This window comes from Chamaea fasciata, unplaced genomic scaffold (assembly GCF_029207755.1).
Source record: "Chamaea fasciata isolate MVZ Bird 193981 ecotype frontalis unplaced genomic scaffold, bChaFas1.0.hap1 SCAF_8, whole genome shotgun sequence".
Lineage (NCBI taxonomy): Eukaryota > Metazoa > Chordata > Aves > Passeriformes > Sylviidae > Chamaea > Chamaea fasciata.
This window is the reverse complement of record NW_027094093.1, coordinates 34315951-34340080: the sequence shown is the minus strand read 5'-3', so window position 1 is coordinate 34340080 and position 24130 is coordinate 34315951. Positions and strand designations below refer to the sequence as shown.

General features: G+C 37.4%; 1 protein-coding gene across 1 annotated transcript in view; it reads left to right on the top strand.

The window, feature by feature from the left end:
- The window catches only part of LRP1B (LDL receptor related protein 1B), a 474351-nt gene that overhangs the window by 251083 nt on the left and 199138 nt on the right, over positions 1-24130 (top strand). Inside the window, exons 12-20 of the mRNA XM_066190543.1 lie at positions 2455-2674; positions 4419-4608; positions 9450-9572; positions 11113-11253; positions 15078-15203; positions 16945-17061; positions 20128-20208; positions 21466-21633; positions 23314-23496. Coding sequence (XP_066046640.1) covers positions 2455-2674; positions 4419-4608; positions 9450-9572; positions 11113-11253; positions 15078-15203; positions 16945-17061; positions 20128-20208; positions 21466-21633; positions 23314-23496 — 1349 coding nt within the window. The remainder of the gene's footprint in view (positions 1-2454; positions 2675-4418; positions 4609-9449; positions 9573-11112; positions 11254-15077; positions 15204-16944; positions 17062-20127; positions 20209-21465; positions 21634-23313; positions 23497-24130) is intronic.

Sequence of the window (24130 nt, the reverse complement as noted above, 5' to 3'; positions counted from 1 at the left end):
AATTAGTTTTGGTAGGCTGAATAATAATTAAAAAAACCCACATTGTATTACTGTGGCATAATGGTGGTTTCCTTGAAAAAATCACTGTTAGGTTTGTTCAGGGAGTTGTCACTGGAGAATGATGTAGGTAGGTTGTTTCAGCGTGGCTGGCTTGATTGTTATTTTTCTATTATAGAAAATATTTACACTCTCAGGTTTTCCCTTTTGAGTCTGTCCTTTGAGGGGTTGGAAGTAGCTGTGGAAAGGCTACAATTCATTAAGGTCAGATAGAGAGGGTATAAAATCAGACCACGAACCATAACCACACCTGCAATTACTTTGTTGAATTTCCAGCTCAGTAAATGCATGGCAGAGGAACAAACAGAGTATGAAGATGTATTGCCTGAACAGGACCATTATATAAAACACTTCTCCAACAAAATAGTGTGTCCTTCATGATTATACTACTCATGGAAGCTCTTCCTGAGGGATAGCATTTGTTATGGCTTTTTTAATTGTGTTTCCAAAATTTTAGTCTTGATTTAACCGGTGTTGGAGCATTAACTGCATTTTGAGGTACAATTAAAGCACACTGACATAAATGCCTGTCGCTGTGAGCAGGTTTTAGCTTATGGCAGGATAACTGGAGTAAGGACAGGCAAAAAGTTAATGGAGAAAAGCTCAGTAATTGCTGTTGAGAAGTCATGTAAATATTTGTAAAACATATTTTGTCTTCCAATAAAATAAGTGCCACGTTGACCTGCGTCTGCCTGAGCCTCAGGGCACGTGCAGGGTTTATAATTCTGTGATTAAACCCGGTACTGTTTGAGTCAAACATCCAGTGGAGTTGGTAAGGCTTGTGGATCAAAAATGGATTGACGTTCTTTGCACATATTTACAAAAACATTAAAAGAACCCAAAACAACCTTCTGGCGAGCGATTTGAGATAAATGAAAAATGAACAAAAAAGCTGCATTTGCATATCTGCAAGCTTGTGTAATGTAATTTTTCTTTTTTTTTCCAGTTTCTCATAAATACCAAATTATGTTTATACATAAAAGTGCATTTGAATCATTTTTTTTGACCAATAGATTTGACATAATTTACACAGATGTGATAATAAAATGATTTTTCACTTCAGTATATCATTCTTTTGTAAATTCAGTATTTAAATTCCAGGACTTTATTTTTCAAAGTACAGGCCAATTAAATGGGTTAAGATCACAGAATTTATTTCAGAAACATAAATCTGGTGAGAGAAAAGGTGAGATACATCAGTAGCAATTAAATCATGGTAACTTTAACAAATAGGATCCATTTAATATTGGCATGATGTTTTTCCTCTCTTTAATGCTTATTAATTTAAGTCCTAGATTTGACTAACAGTAAACATCTGCTGTCTGGCAAATGTTTTCATTTATGAAATGATGTGACTGTATGTGATACAATCTGAGATGATTCACAGAGTGCTTACAGGTTTCTAAGTATTTCTTCCCATTAACTCATTTCCTTAGGGGAAAACATGTTTAAAAAAAAAAAAAAAAGAAAAGAAAAAGAAAAAGAAAGGTGGTGTTTATTAACATGTTTGCTGCCCTCTGTTTTTGTACATGTTCAAGTTGCATATTTTAAATGGTTGAAATCACAGTTTCAAATTCTGTAATAGAATATGATTTTCAGAATAATTCAATAAGGAAATGTTTTTTCTGTAGGGTCCAGTAGAGAGTGGCTCATAGAATTCCTCTGAGCCAATACTTTTAGAGAGGTTAATAGATTTTTATTTTTGACTTTTCCAAAGTAATATTGATGCCTTTTTTTCAGACTTTGCTTGATTGGTTTTTTTAAATATAATTGCTGGACTATAAACCATAAAACTATTCTAAAATTGCCTACTGGATTTTTTTCAACTAATTTTCACAGCAAGTATTTCTAAACTTTTTTGTAATGGACAAAGTACTCTAACAGTTTTCTGAGCGATTTAGCTGCTTCCGCGTAGGACCTGAAGTTCACAGAATGTCAAAGTTATCCTTTATCTCTAAAACAAGAGTGCAAATAATTGTTGTGTTGCAACTTCTTTGATAGAATTAGGTGTAATAAAAAGGAGATTTACATAATGAAGGTAAATTAGACCTGACCAGAACCAGCTCACTTTAAAAATTTGAAGTTTGTGACAAGAGATGGTTTAAAAAAATACAAACAAATAAACCTCTTTTCTCTGGTGGGAATAAATAAAGTCTTAATTCCTACACTTTTCTTTATTGGTTCTCTGGTATTCATGTAATTTATCACAATATAAGCAAAATAACTTAAGTGTCATTTCGGCAGTGAGAGACAGTAAATAGAGTTGTAGAAACAGTAATGGAAAGAAACATGCAAAAGTCAGAATTGCTCTGGCTTGGACGAGCTGTTGCTAAAAGCCTGCAGAGTAATTCACCTGATTAAAATGGGATCTGAATGCTCATTTTTGTAATTCCCCAGATGGATGTATTGGACAGACTGGGAGGAAGATGAAATAGATGCCAGCGTGGGGAGGATTGAGAAGGCCTGGATGGACGGCTACAGCCGGCAGGTTTTTGTCACATCAAAGATGCTGTGGCCAAATGGTTTAACTCTGGACTACCGTGCCAACGTGCTCTACTGGTGTGACGCCTATTATGATCACATTGAAAGAATCTATTTGAATGGCACTGACAGAAAGGTAAAAGAGAAACGCTGCTGGTTTGCCACGGGCATGTTCTGTCTCTGGATTTTATTGTGTTACGTTAAAAATATTTCCCAAGGTTTCTGCAGAGCCCCGCAGCGTGTCCGGCGTCACCTCTGCTGGAATGTTGGTGGCAGTCTGGGGTGAGAGACTGCAGCACAGCTTGGGGTGTTCCTCTGTCCTAAGTAGCACCCAATCTGATTATTATTTATTTTTTATCTATTTTTTCTCATGAGGCAATGAGTTATGTTTTGATTGAGCCATGAAGCTGCAAAGAGCTTTTTCGGTAGAAAATCCCATTTTTGTTGTGGTTTTCCCAGACAGGCTTTTCCTTGAACTTCACTGGATGAGCTGTTTTTATGAATCTCTGCCTCTTTTGAGCATTAGTGGTAGTATTCAGAGGGGCAGCACTCAACGGATTCTGTCAAAGATGGAGAGAGATTGCTTTAGTAGTTACTAATGCCTGCACTAGGAGGATGTAAGTCTGTGCAGACATTCTGTGTGGATTTTGAGGAGCAAGAAGCACTAAATAAGACACTTTGAAAGTTGTTATGGCTCAGACTGGAGTCTGATAATCTGGGCAAGTTTTACCATCTGCTTCATAAAATTAGTCACCGGTGAATAAAAAGAAGCACCTGTCTTTGCAGGTTTTATTTTAAGTGTGTCACAGAGTAGTTTCGGGGTTTTTTTTTTAAAGTATTTTTTCTATAATCCTGAGAAATAACAAAAAACACATAACTACTTGAATTTATGTAGCTGAAAAGAACTATTAGATACTTGCTTTTGATGCTTAATCTTTGTATTTAACTATAGGATATTTTGGTCAAAATTTAACTGGGTCTGTCACATCTATAATTCTTTACTAGAGTAAATATTTTGGGGGATAGGGAGGTCTGTAATTGCATCAACAGCTGTCAGATTATTGACTGATTGATGAATTTGGATCAAAAGCGGTTCAGAGATGAGGAAGGAGCTTTGAGTATAAGAATTCCAAGTCCAATGAGAAAATTAGAAGGGTTAAAGGGGATGACATTTGTTAATCACCTCAAAGGAGTATTTTAGTTGTCTTCATCTCCATGTTCTCTTGGGTTTGTGTCTAGAAACAGACAAGGCAGGGGATGTGAGGAGCTGCTTCCTTCTCTCTAGGGGCAGGATAGAAAAAAGTCTCTTGGTCCAAGGAGGATCCCAGCCAGAAGAAGGAGACCAATGATCCCAAACTGAATCTGCTGGGATAGAATCACGGCATCATGGAATTGTTCATGTTGGGAAAGGCTTTAAGATCTTCAAGTCCGACCCTTAACCCAGCACTGCCACGTTCACCACTAACCATGACTCTAAACCCCACTTCTCTGTCTTTCAAATCTTCCCAGGCTTAGAGACTGCACCACTCTCCCTGGGCAGTCTGTTCCTGTCTTCTCTGATGGGGGCCACGTAAAGTGAATTTATATGAAGTTGGGGGGTTTTTTGGGTTTTGGTGTGTTTGTTTGTTTATTTTGTTGTGGTTTTTTTTGTTTGGTTTTTGTTTTTTGGGTTTTGTTTGTTTGTTTGTTTGTTTTTTAAAGTTAGATATTGGTTCCACTGCACAGAAGGGCTTTTCACTCTTTATTTAATTTTATCGCAGTAGGTTGTTATGTTTGGGACAGTAGTTATCTCAGTTTTCCTATTTCCTGTTTTACCTTCTCTGAAAAATTGAAGATTCTTTTAACCTTGCTGATGCTCACCTGATACTAATTGATTGCAGGTAGTCTACAATGGAAAAGATTTGAATCATCCTTTTGGACTGTCACATCATGGAAATTATATATACTGGACCGATTACATGAATGGGTCAATTTTCCAGTTGGATCTGCTAACAAGGAATGTGACCCTGCTGAGAAGTGAGAGGCCACCTTTGTTTGGGCTCCAGATTTATGATCCACGCAAACAGCAAGGTACTTGTATCTCCAGAGGTCTGTCATAAAAGGACATTTTCCTTTAGAGTCTCCGAGTATTTTGAGGTGACTGGATGAACAAAAAAAGAAAAACAACTATGGGTTGTGGCAGGATAAAGTTGTTCTCTAGAGTTTCAGTCCATTGATGTAGAAATTGATTCTCTCATAAATACTGAAAAGGGTATCACAACATTATTCTTGTCTGAATTCCTCCTCTGCATTCACACTGCCTTTATTGCCCTTTTTCCTTGTGTGACCAAGAGAGGCTGTGCAAGTATCAGTTACAGAGGGTAACATATCTGCATTGGCTCATAGATATAAAATATATGATTACATTTACCTTTTCTTAAATGTGATCATGGATTCTGCCTGCATATAAATATATCTATATTTTAATTTGTTCCCCCATCTTGGTCTACAGTCACTGTATGCTGCACAGAATAAATGCAGTTTTTTGGGACTAGTGGAAAAATCCATGGTTGTTGTTACTTGTATCTGTGGAGAATTGAGATAAAAGCCATAGGTTTGCATGGATGGAATTTAGAAAATACAATTGTTACTCTACAGGTAAAGTTAAAAATGTGTTCTACTGAAGAAAACTTTGCATTCCACTTATTACATGCAGCGTTCCTATGAGTTGTTGAGTATTTCCTCACTAGTTAAAACATATTTCTAGTTATCAGAATGTTTGTTTGCTCTGCCACCAAACACAAAAACGATCATCAGGAATTAGTATAGATAAAATACTGTTTGAAAGATGATTTTTTTGCTGTTTAAATTTTCTCTCTTCTGGTACTGTAGCCTCTAAATTTCTTTCACCTAAACCAAGCTACTCTGTGTAGCACTGTGCAAAGTCAGGGTTGCTGCAACAGTGTTCCTCTTGCCACAGCTGCTTTTCAGGCACTCTCTCTGACATTCAAAGACATGTAAAAGTATAGTTTGTTTGGGTTTTTTTCTTGGATTTAGTGAGGGTTTTGTTTGATTTGTGTTTTTAAGGCAAAACCTGCCCAAATCTACCCTCAAGGTGGCCAAATTTCAGAATGCTGATAATAGAAGATGCAGTGTTTGCTTTCAGTACTACTGCTGCTTTATTTGGTACTCAGAAAATTCCTTTATTTTTCAGAAAAAAAGGGAGATTCAATGCAGTTGCTGTTAGCTTCCAAATAAGCTGACACCAGAGAGAGAAAGTATTGCCTCTTAGACAGTTTTGCTGAATGAGCTAAAGTCTTAAGGGAGGGAATTTGGCTCGTTTATATATTCTTTGTTTGAAATTGTAATTGGAATTTTGTAAGCTAACTGCAGCCTTTAGGAACTTCCCTTTTTGTCATGCCTCAGTGAGGTTGATCTTGCCATTGTTCCCAAAGGAGCATAAAAATTTCCTTTAAAGAAACTATTTGTGTGTGTGTGCATGTTTTCCTTGTAAAAGAGGAGGCTCAAGGCTGAATATGTACAGAGAAAACCACAGGAAACCACTTTTTAGACAAGTTGTATATTAAAGATTACATGCACATACCTCAGAAACTTTTGGCTCTGATATTTTGAGGTGACTGCTTTGATGCTGCTGCTCTTGTCACTGTCTACATGAGCAGAAACTGTGTCATTCATTTGGGCATAGTTCAATTCAGAGTGGCATTTTTATCGGGGGGGGGAGGGTTTCCAGGATTCTGTTCCAGTGCTGCTTTGGTCTGTGCTTTGGGGGTAGGGACATGAAGCTTTTGGGATCTCCTCAAGGAGAGGTGCTTGTCATTGCCTCTCTCTCATGAGGCGTGACCCCCTCGGGGAGGAATGTTTTTTGGGTTTTTTTTTTTTTTTTCCTTGCTTTCAGAGCTTAGAACTCACTTCCTTAGGCTGAGTCTTTGGGTCTCTGTGCATCAGGAATCCTAAAAAATGGGAAGGTGAAGCATAGGAATCATAGGAGTTGGATTTACACTCAGAATATGACCCAGCCAAGGCCTGCAGGTATTTCCACTGCATTGAAAGGCTGGATTGCTACTTCCATGCAAATAATTCTTGTGTAAGTGCCTTTGCAGCAATTAAAGTAGCCTCTTTTGAAATCAGCTGATGTTCCAACTCCTCAGATTGCAAAGAAGAGTTTGAGCACCAGGCTGTTGCTCTTCATGTGTGGAGGATGATCCTAAGAATGGGCTTACAAAATTTAACAGTATTTGAGGTTAGGTTCATAAGAAGGTACAAATGCAATAAATACTTCAGTGCATCTCTTAAATGAGAAGATTAAACAAATGTGCATAGTTGACATTTTTTTCTGAGGACAATGACTGAAATGCAATTAAATCGTCGGTTTAGCTCTAGACTAATTTTTTTTAGCTAATTAAAATGGAATTGACCTAATTTATTCCCATGCAATCAACAGGGCAACAGCTGTTTTCAAAGCTGTCAAAATAAGAAAAAAAATCATTTTGAAAGTATTTTAAAATTTTGGGACTATTTTAAGAACAACCATATGAAATAGCTGTTAGGAACCGTAGTCGAGGAAATTTAATTTCCCAAATACATGATAGGTTTACAGGTTCTACAGCTTGTTCAGTAAAGAGGCTTGACCTATTTGAACTGTGTTTTGGGAGACATTTCAGCCCAGGAGTCTCTTCAGCAAGACTGATGGGACTGAAGATCTCATTGCACCTTCAGGTTGAACACTGCACATTTAAAACCATTTTATCTTGGATCTTTTCCCTTTAAGTCTTGGTACTTCTATTTTCCTTGTCATCATCCCCTCTTTTATCACTTTACTTAGCACATAACCCACTGTGCAGGAGTTTGTCATCCCAATTACGAGGTTAAGTAGGAACTTTTCATCTTGAAGATGGACCATTTGACTTTGATCTAGTGATTTAATTTTTGATGTTAGTTATTTTCAGCTTTCATTGGCCTTCAGAATCTTCATGTGTTTTCTATATTTGTCTGAAATAGTCTCTTGTTCTGTAGGCTTATTCTCTTTTAGTGAGCTGACAAACTCATGTACGTTCTTTAATTAAATCACTGCAAATGTTTTGACTTGTGCTATGTAATTTTGGAGTCACTTTTGAAGATTGTATTTTGGTTTGTTTATTTCGGCATCTTCTGAGAACTGTTTAAATCTTTGCATTACTGACATCCTTTGATTTGTACCATGATGGCCCTGTAAAAGTGGAAAGACTTTCAAGGCTACTTTTTCTGAGACTTCGTTTTACCTGAGATTTTCCAAAATTTAGACTCAAGTACATTTCTTACATTTTTTATGTTTTGTTCATCATATTTTGGTTTTGATGAGCATAGATGTAGCGGTTGATTTTTTAGTGGTTTAGGTCATAGTCTCAGGCTTGAAGTCAGGATCTAATAATGTGTATTAAGTGTCTAGTCTAAGCTCTTTCTGAAATTGTGATCAAGCCCTCAGACTTCCCAGAGAATTCCCATTTTCCCTGGTTATACAGCAGTGTTCTTGTCATCTCACTCACACCCTGTCCAGTGAAAGTACAAGTACCACAGTGGCCTTTCACATCATTCTCTATTAATCATTTTGCATAGATTTATTTAAAAGTTCAGTGGGGCTTTAATGGGCTGTTGACTCATTTTCTTCTAAGAAATGTTGTGTATGGTGGATCAGAACAAGTAAAGAAAAAGGTTATTAAGCACTGCTCAGTAATGTAAGACACGTTAAGATACATCTTAAAATACAAAAATTTTCAAATTTTTAAATTATTTGCTCATTATCTGATGTTCATTTAATAATTTAAAGGGATTTCCCTGCACCTGCAGGAATGGCTCTGATGGGACAGTTTAATATCCATGTTCATGGCTCCATGAGAACTTAATATTATATTTTCTCTGAAAAGTGAAGTGAGGAGCTTTGAGGAGAAGGAATTGTGTGGAGTCTGTTTTAGCCCAGCAAGCTGATAAATGTTTCCTATACCTTTAAAAGGAGGAACTGCTTTTCACTAGAACAGGAAGATGAAAAAAAAAAAAAGTTTTAATTTAAAGTTTTAGCAGACAGGAAGTTTTATATCTTGCTTGATCATAGTCACTTCTCACCAACACCTGAAATCAGCAGAGCTTTGCTCATGAGGTGTGGGGTGTCTCCAGCAGTGCAAATCCGAGCAATTGGGTCGTGACCAAAGTGACACAAACAGAAATTGTGACATTTGTGGACTCTCAGTGACTTTAAGCCTGGTTGCCTCAGGAATGGGGTGGTGAGGATGCAGCAGCCTTTGGTGGGTGGTTGAAACACTGACAGCTGTCAGTGTCTTCATGGGAACAGCTTTGGAGAAGGAACAGTAACATGGAAAAAAAAGCAAAGCACTGGCAGATGTGCTCAGAGAGGAATAGTGAAATATTTACCTGTATTCTATCTGCCATAAATCTCTTTATAGTTTTGTTTTCTCTCTCTTTTTTTTCCTAATCTGCATTTGTAGCCACTTTGTTTTAACGTGTACAGATGCCAATTAACTTCAGAACATACCTTTATCTGTTGTTTGATTCCTTGAAGCCACTGTGTGCATGTAGCTGTGCCAAATATTTTGCAGCATTTGTTCCCTTCGTAAAACAGGCAGATAAAATGCTGTGAGCTGATGGTGCAGTTCTTGTGAGTTTTTATTATTATTATTTTTATTATTTTAAAGTATTGCAACCTGTAACTAATTATGTTTAGATATTATTACCCACAGTTACCAAACTATGAGAATAATGTTCTCCTAACATGAGAGAAAAGCAATTGCAAAAAATTCTTCATCTGTTTATGTTCCTAAAGAAAAAAGAAAAGAAACAAAAAAACAAAGCAACTAAAGACTCTCTTGTTTAGTCCTAGCATGGCTGTTAGTTTTAAAGTTGTTTTTCATTTCTTTTCCCAGGTGATAATGCCTGTCGTGTTAATAATGGAGGCTGCAGCACTCTTTGTTTGGCCATTCCTGGAGGCAGAGTTTGTGCCTGTGCTGATAATCAGCTTTTGGAGGAAAACAGTACAACCTGCATGAGTAAGATTCTTACAGAATATCTGAGTTGATGCTGCTGTTAAGGGATCAAGTCAGACCTGAAAATAAAACCAAAAACTGTGGCCTCCTACAGGGTGTATAAGACAAAGAAATATTGCTTGAATAAATATTCTAGTTTACCGAATGTAAAAGATTTTCCAAAGAAAACAGAATATTAAGTACACTATTTAGGTTAAAATGCATTGGAAAATATTTCAGTGTATCTGATATGATAAAGCACTTATTAAATAGTTCACTGAAATCTTATAAAAATAACAGAAATTGATCCATATAATTATTAAAATAAATATATATGAAGTTATCAGGTTATTCTACAAAGTATCTAAACAGAAATCTGAGATTGAAATGTTCATGATGAAACTGTTCATAAAACACATCAACCTGATGTATTTACATATGATAGGTTCTGACACAGACTGTGCAAATTTTGCAGCCTTTCATCTTTTCTTTATATGTCTTCATTGAGACAAAGATAAAAGTTGCTCTAATAAAAGGTGGGATTTTCAATTAAAGTAATAACTTCCCATATACTACAGATACTTTTTTAATGTTTAGACTTGGTGTTTGTAACTTTCTAAAAAATTTCTCTACTTTTTCTAAGTCTCATTGATGTATTTGTTGAAGTGAATTGTAACATTTTACATAAGATTGAGATGAGTAAAGCATAAGGATTATTTCGGAACAGGATGAACATTATGGAGCCTGCAATGACCAGGCAGAGCCATCACTTTTGTTAAAAAGAAAAAAAAGAGCTATTTTTCTTTTTAGCAGAAGTAACTGGAATGGGCACTCGTCACTGATAATATGGAATGCAGGCATTAGTGAGAGAGGTTAGAGGGACTTTGAGATGTGGATGGGGAAGGTTTCCTGGTTTTTCCCCAACACATTTCACTGCCTGGCTCTTTCCATGGAGTGTTCCTGGAGGTATTATGCTGTTCCTCAGAGGGTCCTGGACTGATGTGTGGCATTTACACCTGAAGCATTCTGAACCTGATGTTGAGAAGTACGTCTGCCTGAATTTATCAATAAGATGTAGCTTGCTGCTTGACTCTGCCCCAGCAGAATTTTATCCTTTCTTCTCTGCTAAGTCTGTACCAGTGCATAATGCAGGTGTTTGAGTTGTTGCTTGGATACAAGAATCAGCTTTTTAGTAATCATTTCCTATCTCTAAATGTGCACCCGAATTTGGCCAATGTCTGTCAGAACGTTTCCTGTTTGCTGTTGATGAGGCATTGCAATATTTTAAACTGATATTTTTACTCTATCATCTAAGCAGGGATTTAAAAGCCAGTTTGAGTGCCATTCTGTTTAGAGTTTTTTCCATTTATTAAAAGTTCATTCCTTCAACCACACACTTGGATATGTGTGCCACTACAGGCTTTAGGTGGAATTACCTCCGAGTTGACATAAGAATGCTGTGAAGAGTGAGAATAAGAATTGACATGCATTGATGTAGGGGCAGCATAGCATTGTGGGCATATCAAGCAGATAAAGAGATGTTCCTGTTGGATGTTTTCTCCAGTGAAAGACGGAGAGGTGCTGCCCCAGCTGTGCAAGGCGGAGCAGTTCCAGTGCAGCAACAAGCGCTGCATCCAGGAGCGCTGGCGCTGCGACGGGGACGACGACTGCCTGGACGGCAGCGACGAGCACTCGGAGATCTGCTGTACGTATGCACTTCCCTCTGATCCCTCAATCCCTGCCTCACTTCTGCAGCATCGTGCAACTGCATGTCCCTGAGAGTGACCTAAGCCTCGGGGGCCCAGTGCTGATAAAGAGCTGACCATAAAGGCAAGGAGATGGGGTCTCATTTGGAAATCTGAGGGCTGCTTATTGTTGGCGCGTGCATTGTGGGTACAGCCTCAAATATGTTCCAGGGACAAAAGCCAAAAGGGATCCGAGGGCACAGGGTTATAAATTGGACACCTAAGGCAGGTCTTGAGGTCAGGGTTCAATAAAAATAGGAAAAAGTGGTAAACATAAACTAAGGGCACTAATGGGGTTACAGGGGTGTAACACTGCAGCCAATTTAACCTAATTTAAACTCAGTTTGAGGGAAAGAAGAACATTCTGGCATGGGTCCATATAGGGTAACAGGGTGACATAAACTTAACAAACCAATAGAACAACGAAACCTAAGAAACATTAACATGTGTCTGTAAAGCCCCATGGCCGGGAGGTTTTCCTCACCATGACCTCAAAGGATGTCTTTCCACGTTTGCCTCAGTCCCTCCGGGGCTGAGGCACAGCTACCTTGGGGATAAACCCCTGGGCCTTCACACACTTCAAGGACTGCAAGCCAAACTGTGCCAGCCAAACCAAAACAATCATCCTTAGGCCGTTCATGCAAATTTTAATTTTTTTCATTTCCTGTGTGCAACAGTAAGAGCACTTTCAAATCTCACTGGTGCACTCGTTGCACAGCACCTGCAGAGCTGTCGTCTTTTTAGGTTGTCACATCATTCCTGATCCTTTAAATATTGGTGGTTTTTACTTTTTTACTTTGTTTTCCACTATTTCTTTCATGGGTCACACGACAACACCCGATGAGAGGGAACAGAGAAAGGAGCCAGGCACTTCTTGGTAGTGTCACTAGCTGGACAAGAGGTGATGGGCACAAACTGAAAAGCATTAATTTTATCTGTACATCTGAAAGATAACGATTTTTTACTATTTTTCTTTTAACACTGGAATAGATTGCCCAAACTGGTTGTGGAGTTTCTGCCTGTGGAGATGCTTGAAACTTGCTCTATCTGGCCCTGCTCAAGTAGGGGATTACTCCTGGAGATTTTTACAGGTCCCTTACAACCATGAAAACTTCTGAGATTGTATAATGCATTTCTTTAAAAATACCCTAAAAATCCTCAGGAAGAAAAGGAAAATACCAAAACCAAAACAAAACCAAAAAACCGCACGAGTAATCAAACCAACAAATTAAACAAACCACCTCCCAGCCAACTCCCTCCAAGAAAACCAAACCAGCAACAAAACCAAAACCCAAATCCTACACCACTTGCAGTCTTAAATTAATGTAGGTTGCCTTTAAAGTTACAGTTTTACAAGAGATGTATTTTTCAGCTGTGGAGGAGTTCCACTGTTGAAATGAAAAGTAGTAGAAAACATACCAATTATGTCCCTGTCATTTCTGGAAGGTACTTTAGTAGCCTGCTTTAAAATTAATGTCACAGCAGTGAGCATTCTCTTCCTTACTCTGTTTGTCACAATTCTTTCTATTTCTGCCTCGGTATCATTTCTCTAAACCAAATCTCCTTTACTGAAATGAAAATACAATATTTCTCCCAATCAGTTGTAGACATGAACAATCTTCTGTTCTGCAGTATTGTTCTGTGTGTCTGAAAACTCTTATCATAGTCTCTCTTTCTTATCTCTTTGAGACCAAACAACTCTAAACTGCTCTGTTTTTTTTGTTAGTTTTTTGTTGTTGTGGGGTGTTTTGTTGTTGGGGGGTTTCTTGGATTTTTTTTTTCCTTTTCTTATTTTTTTTTCCCCTAGTAGATTATTTTTTAGATTTTATTGCTTTTTTTCTGAAGTGATTCTGGGGGTCGGATGTCCAAAATAGGATGTGCGTATTTCTGCTGAAATATTTCTGTCTAGGCTGAGAGAATGTGTTTGTGAAGAGTGATTGTTTATTCATCCTTGGCTAAATCTTGCCTGCTTCACACTGATTCTGCTGCTACAAACTGATCTTGTGATCCTCTTTAATGCCTAGATCTTTTGCCATACGGCTGTTAAATTGCCAGGTTTGGATTTGTTTTGTTCCATTATGGGGTTTTTTACAGCATTTATGTATTTTGGTAGCTCCATGTAGTAGCCATTGCTGATTTCAGTAATATTTTAAAAAATATTTTCTTAGTCCTGAATTGTAGTGCTTACTCTCATTTTGTTTTGAAACCAGCATGTCTAGCACTTAAATTAAGGAGCTCAGCTAATAAAGACAGTGAGAAGGAAAATCTTTCAGCGGATTTGACTTGATTGTCTTTTAAATTAGTGCAAGGAAGACCAGTTCACTGATCAAAGCTTGTAATTCTCTGAGAATTTATACAAATATAAATGAAATCATAACCTGGTCTTAAACCTGAATGTGATCTATAGTTTACATGGTCAGTGTGATAACATTGATCTCTCCTCAGCAGTTGCCATAGTAACTCCAATAGTTCTTTATGAGTTTGAAATATTGGCAATTACGAGCAGAATACACATTACTAAATTTATATGAGCAGAAGCTTAACAACCATTTAAAGCAGTATCTATGTCAAGTATTAAAGTCAAATTAAAAAAAAAAAAAGCCTTCACCTTGTGATTTTATTACTTGGATGCTTCTAGTTTGGTTCTCCAATCACATTGCAAAGTCACTTAGGAAGTAGGAGATTTGGGACATCTTTCTGCTCAGATTATTAATTAATCTCCGCTTCCTGTGCTTCTGCACCCTGCACACAAACCAGGGTTCATGTGCTATTGATATCACCCGTGCTCTGTGTCGTCTTCAATTGCAAGAACAGGCAGAAAGGTCAAAGATAAAAGCTGCGGAAATGTCAAGGATAAGCCTGCAAGACATCCTTTCATTTTAAATACCCTTTGTTTCCAGATGTATGTTAAACTTTGAAAAAGAGTCTGTGGATGGCTGAGTAGGTGAAAAATAGCTGAGATTATTTCTACACCCAGCGTTTGAAGCCGTGTGCAGTTTACTGTTCTTGTCTAGATCCAGATGAGCAAGGTCTGCTAATAATAGATGTTATTAGCATGAAAGAAGCAGAACATAAACACTTACTACAGTTGCAAGAGCAGGCCAATAGTATTTACATAAATTCTGTGCATTCAGCTTCATCCTTTCTGTGAGAATTTGTAGCCAGCAGAAACCTGTTTGAGAGATACCTTGTTCACTCCTGAATACCCGAGTTTTTTTGTTGTTAGTTTTACACCGTGTTGCATATTTCACTTTTTGACACCTACAATTTCATGGTGAGTAAACAGCAGATCTATATGTGGCCATTGACAGTAATGTGCCTCATTTTAGAAGCATTTTATGACCTGCCCAAATCCCTGCTCACTCTGGTATCATATTTTGGATCTGCACTTAGCAGCTTGCATCTGTTCCCTTCGGTGTTTTCCTTTGTTTAATATGCACTTTAGTTTGCAAACCTCATCACACTGCCCAAATGTGATCCAGAACAGGTTTCTTTAAGGAAACAGCACTATAAAATGCTGCTACCTTTTATCACTTAATAGAAGAGGCTCTCCATGATGGCATCTTTAGTAGATATTTTTTAATTTATGTTTGAAATACTGCAATGTGGGTAATTAACTGCTTTGCTGAACAATCTTTATGTCATGGCAGTTATACATACAGGATAACCACACTAACTGCGTCACTAGGGAACAGCATTTAATGTGTTCTTTTCACAGATTTCACAGCTTTTTTTCTCAGACTATTCTCTTAGGGAAGAAAACCCTCTCTTTTTTTCTCCACAGTCAATCATAGCTGTCCTGATGATCAGTTTAAGTGCCAAAATAATCGCTGCATTCCCAAGAGGTGGCTTTGTGATGGAGCTAATGATTGTGGTAATAACGAAGATGAATCAAATAAAACTTGTGCAGGTAAAAATTTTACTTGGTTGTGCAAACAGGTTCTTTAACTTCAGCTGCGTGAATAGTTCAGGACTGATTTGAACTGAAGTGAACCAGGCTGCTACTTGTAATCTGATTATTGACGTTTTAAATGGATTCAGATTTTGAAGCCACCAAGGCTGGAATGCAAATTATATTTTACTTAATCCATGTGCTTGGCTGTGCTTTCCAAAGTTATTCAGCTCTTAATCTCTCATATGGGTCGACTGTCAAAGCAATGCTCAGGTACAAACTTTGAGGCACAAATCTTTTTTGGCAGCTAGAACTTTGTTTATTAACGTGCTGTGATGGGTGCCATGTCACCGGGAAATTTTATTTTATGCTGATTTAGTTTATGCATAATTAGTTATTCAGTTTCCACTTGCTGCCTTGAAATTCTTTTCATTTCTGAGTTATTAACTGGAGAGTGGATTTTTTGAGCAAATAGCAAGATGAGTATTGTTTACTGATTCCACTGTAGTAAATCATGGAATTCCCAATTTGCTTGTGTGGAAGTGATGTTTAGTGCTTGTTGTCAGAGTACTCTAAACAAGCATTAAATCTCAAATATGCAACATGCCAGCCATCAATGAGCTGATGAGCGCTTGGAACTGAAGTGCAGTGCCAGACAACACACCGTGTGTACTAATATATTCCCTGTTGTCTTACTTGATATTCTTTGATATCTAACTGTTGGCTTGTAGGTTGAGAATCTAATTTGAAGACCATTTTTTTTTTTAACCCTGTGTCAGTTGGCGATGGATCAAATTTTGAATTCTTGTTTTTCCATCTATTCCTGCAGTGACAAACACAGTTAATGTTTAAAAAATTACTTCTTTGAAATATTTTAAACTTAGATTCCTCTTTTGTGTTTTGGGCTACTTCTCTGAAGAAAAAGGAACATGGTAGTTGAAAAAAAAATGTAAATGAAGCAATATTCTTTCAGTCACTGGGGTTTTTGACATATCAGACTTTTTTTAAAGTCTAGAATAACAGCTAGATGAATTCTAAAAGCTTAAATTTGGAATCAAAATCCGTGGCAAAATCCATATCACTGGCATTGTTATGGGTTCAGATTTTAAATAAACAAAATTATACAAAATGACAGTTTTCTGTGTTAGCCTTTTAGTGACATTTTACTATTCATCCGCTTTCAAAGTAATTTTTGTGTCTACAAAGCACAGATTCTTTTAGCGATCCTTATTTCTTCAGGAGAAATACATTCATTGATTCCTTTAATGGATTAAGTGTTTGCAAGGGCAAGGATTCTAAGAAGAGTGAGGCCAGGCACATCACACACAGGCTAATTCCCATTTTCCTGTGTAAATATGAAATTCACAAAGATCATTGTTCATGGTGTGGAATACAGGTTGTTAATATCCCAACTGGAGGGCATTTATATGCCCTGATTTTTGTTTACTTCAAACATTAGTGTGTATTAATTCTCTTCTTACTACCTAGTTTTGCACAATTATATCTAGAATTTCATGTTCTTTTATGAGGAAGAAGCCACTAAGAATTCCCCACAGCAGAGGTAGAACACAGCCCTGCAGATGACCTCAGTTTTCTCTGAAATCAAAGGAGGTGAATGATGTTTAGTCAGAGCAGGGGGAAGTGCAGAAACACAGGAGGTGCCCTCCAGCCCTGCAGCTTCTAAAATCAGACACCCACCAAGAGACCTAAGGGATCCAGTCCATTTCCCTGGTGTTTTTGGAGTGTTTTGTCTTGACAGCAAGAACTTGTCAGGTTAATCAGTTTTCTTGTGGGAATGGACGGTGTATTCCGACGTCATGGCTGTGTGACAGGGAGGATGACTGTGGAGATGGGACTGATGAAATGACATCCTGTGGTAAGTGGATTTCTCTTCTTTTCTGGCGGGGGGGAAGTAAAATTCTTCTGTAACGTATAAAATATATAGGGATCTCTTTTCACATCAGCTGAAATGATAATACTATTTCTGAAATGGCAAATAGAATTAGTTTGGTTGATAAATAAAACCAAAGCAAATGCAGCATTTTCTATTTAATGAGTTTTTAACTACAATACCAAATATGCAGATCAATCAAGACTTTTTTTAATTTGCAGTCCATTATCAAATGCTGTCACCCTCCAAAATTATTCTTTATCTCTTCCACATACCTCTCCACATGGGCCCTCTCAGCATATTCTAGATGTCAATAAAATCAACCTGTTTCAAGCCTCAACAGAAGTGTATTTGATCTTGTATTTCTCAGAAAAAAATAAAAAATTCTTGGTTCTATCATGAGAGAGTATCAGCAGCTGTGCTGACTGCTGCTGTGCTGAGATACTGCAGAGAGGGGTGTGCTCTCTCTAATCAGCTGCTTCCAAACAATTAAGGATTTTAATAGTCATTTGTTTTGCAGGGCACTGGTAACTGCTGTGAGTCTGAGAGCACAAGGGTCAGTGAGCTGTCTGCAGATGCAGAATCGCAGAATATGATATACTGCAGTGAAGAATCACAGGATGGTTTGGGTTGGAAAGAACCTTAATGAACATTCTGTTCCAGCCTCCTGCCATGGGCAGGGACACCTCCCCCTAGACCAGAGCTCCATCCAAACTGGCATTGAACACTCTCTGGGATGGGGCAAAAACAATGAAGTCTTTACATGATTAAAAATAATAATATTATTAAGGTAGACTTCTAATTGCCTTGCTTCAAATCAAATCAGTTCAGTCGTGTACAGAGATAGGATGAGACTTGTGCTTGGCAATCTGTAAAGTTCTAACTCTGTGTTTAATGGCACAGCATTGGCTCTCAGTGCTAGAACAGCTTCTCTGCCTCGTGTTCTCAGGCACATCAGCAGCACACAGAGGTTACTGGCACCTTTGGAAAACCTTCCCTTGAGCTTTGTTCAGAATCCTCTCAGCTGACCTGGAATATTTCTTCAGATCTTTTAATCAGGATTTATGTCACTGGCTGTTTTTTCTGTGTAGTCAAACTTGACGTGTTTCATGTTTTAGCACCTTGTTTTGTTACCCTCAAACACTGAGGCTATGCATGTATGTCAGATATTTCATTTTTCCTCCTGCCCTATGATTTAATCACTAATGGGCACGCTAATGGCATTTAAGTAAATGCCAACGTGTTCTGTTTAGTGGGAAATATTTCCTTCTATGAAACAGTTTAAAATCCCTGTATCCATAAGGACATAAGAGAGAAATGAGATTGGTGCCTGCCCTGTGGAGAGACTTCACTGGGAGCTCAAGAGTCACCTTTCTTCATGTCTGTGTCTGCAGGGCAGTGAGGACAGGGCTGGGGGTGGATCAGCTGCAGGATGTGCATCTCTTTCCTCTGAAGTAGGGAAGGGCCATAGGGACAATGAGGGAATGTTCTGGGTGTCCTCTAGGATGTGAGCAGGAGCTGTGGCTAATGGTGAAAGCTCTGGAGATTCTCTGGGCAAACTCTGGAGATGCTTCAAAACATTTTTGGAAAGCCTGTGGTGGGCTGGGAATTGTGAGCTGGCTGCTGCTGGGGGTGGTGGGGATAATCACGATTCATTTTAATCCCTTTCTGTCCCTTTGTACAGGTGAACATAAAGAAAATTAAGTCATGGAGGTATTTATGTATGGAAAAGAGAAAAATTGCAGAGTTGTGGAAAAGTTGTTTGAAAAAGTGAAATTAAAAGTTGCTTTCAGCTCTGTGTAAAGCACATGGGGCATATAGTGTGGCTAAGCACTACTGCATTGCACGCTTCCATTTTTTTTTTGCCAGAACAGGTTTTTTTTGTCACTGTAATGTTTTTGTTTAACAAAAAAATCAAAACACTAAAACTCCTAAACCAACAAACCCAAAACAAACAAACAAACAAAACCCAAAACCAACCAAACCAAAGCAGCAAGAACTTTCTAGAAGTAACAACAGTGTTGTCATCAATGGCAGCTTTTCTTCCCGCCCTTTTCTATTTGAAGCAGGATGATCACCTCTGTTCAATGAAGTTCTTGGTGTTCTCTATTTAATTTTTAAATAAAAATTTGTATTTTTTAATCTATTATTATATGCAGCTGGTTTGGTTTAATGCTTCATCAGTGTGACTCTTTTAAGGACAAAACTTTGTGAGGTTCAGTAAAAGCCAAGTGATTTCAGTTCTCATCCTAAAAAAGTGTTATATTTATGTGACATGTTTTAAAAATTTAGAAAACCTCTTCAGTATTTTCCAGTGTTTAGCAAGTTAATAATAAGTGCACACATCTACCAATGTCATTTGCTTTAGAAGAAAAAGAAGTCTGAAAAATCTATATTTAAGTTACTCTTATGAAGAAGCATATTCGATAATTATAGAAACAAATATCTGTGTTCAACGCAGATGATATTTTGTGAATGATATTGTCTCAGATTTCTACTGCTTTACCAGAATGCTGGGAGGAATTGCTTGCGAAAGCTGACATTTTAATTTTGGATTTTATTATTCCAGTGTAGAGTGGCTTTATTTCTTGGCTGTTCTTTAGCTTGGGCCTTAACCTTCCCATTTTATAGTGCTCCATTTCCTGTCTCTTACTGGCAGTGCTGCTGCAATTGGAGAACCCCTTTGTAAATAAGCACATGGAAAATAGAGTTTGTATCAGTAATCAAGCTATGGTGCCTTAAATATTGGCATGGCTAGTGTGAAAGCCAATCTTGGTCTGATGGGAATACAGGGCCAGGCCATTTGTCACAGAGTGATGAATTTCACGGCCCATGTTGATGAAAAGTAGGGTTTGGACAGTATCAGCAGATTAAAGCTATTTGATCTTTTCTTTTTGGTGTCTCACCCTTTTCTCCACTCCAGATTAAATACCTGGAAGGTACAAATGTTTGCTACAACACACTTGTGTAATTTGTACATCTAGGAGGGTGGCAGAATATTCCGGAAGAGGATGTTAAATAGATTTTATTTATTTTTGAACACTTTCACAGAATTCCCAACGTGTGAGCCACTAACTCAGTTTATCTGCAGAAATGGGAGATGCATTAGCAGCAAATGGCTCTGTGATTCAGGCAAGTATTGAGTCCTCTATATCTGAAATGAATATGAGGGATATCCCATAAATATTGCTTTGATGTTCTTTTTTCTGAGACTCGTATTGTCAGTTTGGCTTGTAAGTGGTCAGAGAATAAATAAAACATTTTTAAATTACTGACCTGACCTAGAAAACAGCAACACTGAAGGTTCAAATAAGGTCTATTGTAATAGTTACAAATAGTATATTATGTAGAATGAATTCTGATGATTCATTGCTAAAAAAAAAAAAAAAAAAAAAAAAAAAAAAAAAAAAAAAAGAAGGAAAGCAAAGCTATTGCTTATGAAAGTATTTTCTGTTCTTAGAAAACAGCATGGTTTCAGTGACCAAGATATCTGATTTTTTGGGGTTTTTTGTGAACAAGTTCAGGTAAATAAATAGCATCCCTGAAGAGTGAAGGCCAGCAAGACTTTACAATGTATTTAGTTCTTTTGGCTGGAAGAGTACATGTTTGAATGTTAAAATGAATCTCTTCTCAGTGTGATGTTGCTCCAGTCCTAATAAGATTGGGTTGGTCCAAAGCATTTGGTTTTTCTGTAATTTTATTTGTCTGACAGGAATTTTTAGCTGTAAATGGGCAAATTCCCGAAATTATCACAGTGTGCTGATGAATTTCTGTGCATGGAAACCCTTTAGAGTGTACCTAACATATTTATCTCCTTCCTCCCTTGATGACCACGATCAAATTACAGGAATTGCCTTAAGACTGTTGTAATGAGTACAACATTAGAGTAATGAGGAACTGCAGTCCAAGATTATTTATGTGCTTTCTCCACTTTGCACTCTTGTAAATACACAGAAACAAAGTTTAATACTATTGAAAAGAAATTCATCAGGTTTTCATTTTGGTTTATATGAAGCTGTTTGTGTCTGTGATTAACTATCTTAGGTTTTCACAGAGAGTGAAGTGATGGTGTTTGACAGCCTGTGTAGTTACACACAGCTAAAGAAATTAAGAAAATTTACAGGCTTCTCATGCTTGCTGATGTCTCTGATTGAATAACTGAGTAACGGGTTAGACTATCCAAAATTACAGAGTTGAGTGCTGTTGGTAAACAGGATTTAAGGTATTACATGCATTAGAAATAATTTGATGCCTGTGAGCAGAAAACGTGTTACTTTATTTAGTGTGTTTTTTTTTTTCTTTTTCCTTTTTCAAAATGATTTGCCCTCCTTACGTATTGCATTCAAATATGTTATGTTTTAAACCATTTTCAAATATTAAAATTTGCAGATGACGACTGTGGTGATGGCAGTGACGAGCTGGGGTGCGTCCACTCGTGCTCTACTGACCAGTTCAGGTGTCAGAATGGCAGATGTATCCCAGGGCACTGGGCCTGTGATGGTGACAATGACTGTGGGGATTTCAGTGATGAAACCAAAACAAACTGCACCAGGGAAGGTTAGATTTTATTTTTTCTTCTTCCTTGTTTTTAATACTTATAAACACAGAGTTCGTGTTTATTTGTTATGAATACCTGACCTTCAGCCAATACAAAAAGAGAAGATGTTTTTAACCTTGGTAAAGGCTGGAAGGGGAAATATGTCAAGTGCAATGTGATAACACAGAAGTGTATCATGAGGAATGTGTTTGAAAACAGAATGGGTATTACAGTGAGATAAGTTTTATAGTTTTACTTCAGTGAATTATGCTCGATGAGGTGTTTGTCTTATTGCAGAGATGCCTGCTGTCTAGGTGAAGAGACAGTAAGAAGCATTCTTTATGTTATTATTGATATTTCCTGGGGTTTTTCATGCAGTGGAACAGTAATACTCTCATTTTTGTGTGATGCAAGTCTTTGAGTTTGTGGGGTTTTTTTACATAAAAGCATTTTAACACACTACAGCCCCATTTAAATGCCATACTTATTATTTATTTGGGTAGGGAGAGAAAGGAAGGATGCTTATAGCAAAGGATAAAGAATCATCAGATCAGAATGAGGGAATATCTTTCATATTTTTCTCCTAATGTTTTTTCTACAATGAAGTGATTGTACACAATATTATTGGTCCCTTTTCATAACTTTACATTCTAAATCTAGTTGGATACCTCATATAAATACATGAAGAATCAGAATGCCAACATGACTGAAGTCCTCAATTTTATATATTCACAAAAATTATTTTTATCTATCAAAATGATTTGTCTGGAACTGAATAACCCACTTTTACCCCTCTTCATTTACATTTTAAAACTTAAAGCCTTGCTCTAACCTTTTACGATAGAACACAAGAAAACAGATTATGTAAGAAAAAAAGCCAACAAAGCAATGTTAAATAAAATGAAATAAAATAAAATGTATTTATAAACAGTGCTATAAGAATTGATTCAAATAATGCATTTTGATCCAAGCAGGAAAGTATAAGTATGCCATTACTTTAAAGTTCATGTAATTGTCGTAAGTATGCTATTAAATAATAGAAATACAGTTGTAATAATTTGGGAAAAGAAAAGCGAGAATAAAATTGAAAAGGCCATAAGCTAGAAAATACTTAGAGAGTTTTGTATGTGATGAATAATTAAAATCTCCCAGTAATTATTGTTTGAAGCAGTCAGCACCGATTCCAGGGCTGCACTGAGTGAAGCTCCTTTGCCATGGAGTTTGTAACAGCGCAAACCTGGCACTGTGGGGGCCTTGCCAGGGCACAGGTGGGACCTTTCAGGTTTTGGGCATGAGAGGATGGACCTTTTGGGTAAAAAAGGAGAAAGAGGAAGGATGAGGGAAACCAGCTTGAGGATTAAGCACAGTGTTCATGAAGCACCAGGGAAACTTCATCATCCTTGGTCCTCCTTGTACCTCCAAACTCCTTCCTGTCCGAGAGATGTGCAAAAAAGGAAATGAAATACAGTAGTGAGCATGTGGTGGAGGGGGACTGAAGGAAGTGAGGAGGATAAGGAAGAGTTTGTCTGAAGCTTGTGTTGGATGATGAGTTCAAGGTGGAATAGGGCATTTTGAGTGTTATGCCTGAGGGCTCTGATTTTGGCTTGGGTTAGGAAGAGGGTTCTAACTCAGTGTAGACTTGGAAAAAAAAAAAACCCTCACACGAGCAAATTCTTCAATGTAATTCTTATTTTCCTAAGCAACTCCCTCTCCTGGAAGGTGCAGTGGGAGGGAATTTCAGTGCAGTCCTGATGGGAACTGCGTTCCTGAGTTGTGGCGTTGCGATGGAGAGAAGGACTGTGAGGATGGCAGCGATGAGAAGGGCTGCAATGGAACCCTGCGAGTGTGTGATGACAAAACAAAGTTCTCCTGCAAGAGTACAGGTAGGGGCTTGCAGATGCATTTTCCTCTCACTTCCTCTGTGTGTCTGCATGAGTTTGTGTTGTTTGGTCACGTATCTACTCTTTAATTAATGCTTTTATACTAGTAAGGTGTTACTCATTGTATTCCTACCTGAATGTTATATTGATTCCTGAAAATATGTGTTCCTGAAAAGAATGCTGATTTGCATACCCTGTTTTCTGATTCACAATATAAATATAAATTATATTACGTTTAAATTTTTTATTGTAAATAAATGTATTTATTTTTATTATAAATAAATATAAAAATATCTAGTTTATATTTACAGTATAAAACAGATGAGTTTTGAGACTACTTAAAGCTGAAAGCACTCTCTATGACAGTACTTCCCACCAAATACTTAAATAAAGCATTTTATAGTACTCCAAATTTCAGATATTTTCTTCTATTTCCCGTTTTTGGCCCTAGGAGTAAGTCGAATAAAATGGTGTAAAGTACCTTGAATACTTTGAAGAATTACAACTACAGCACTGGAAATTTTAAGTGCTGTATTGGAGGAAAAATACATTCTTTTATTGTGTTTAAAACCATTTTTTTCTCTAAGAATGATTCACTATAAGGTGGGAAAAGAATGTTCCAATCATTGCATGAGGA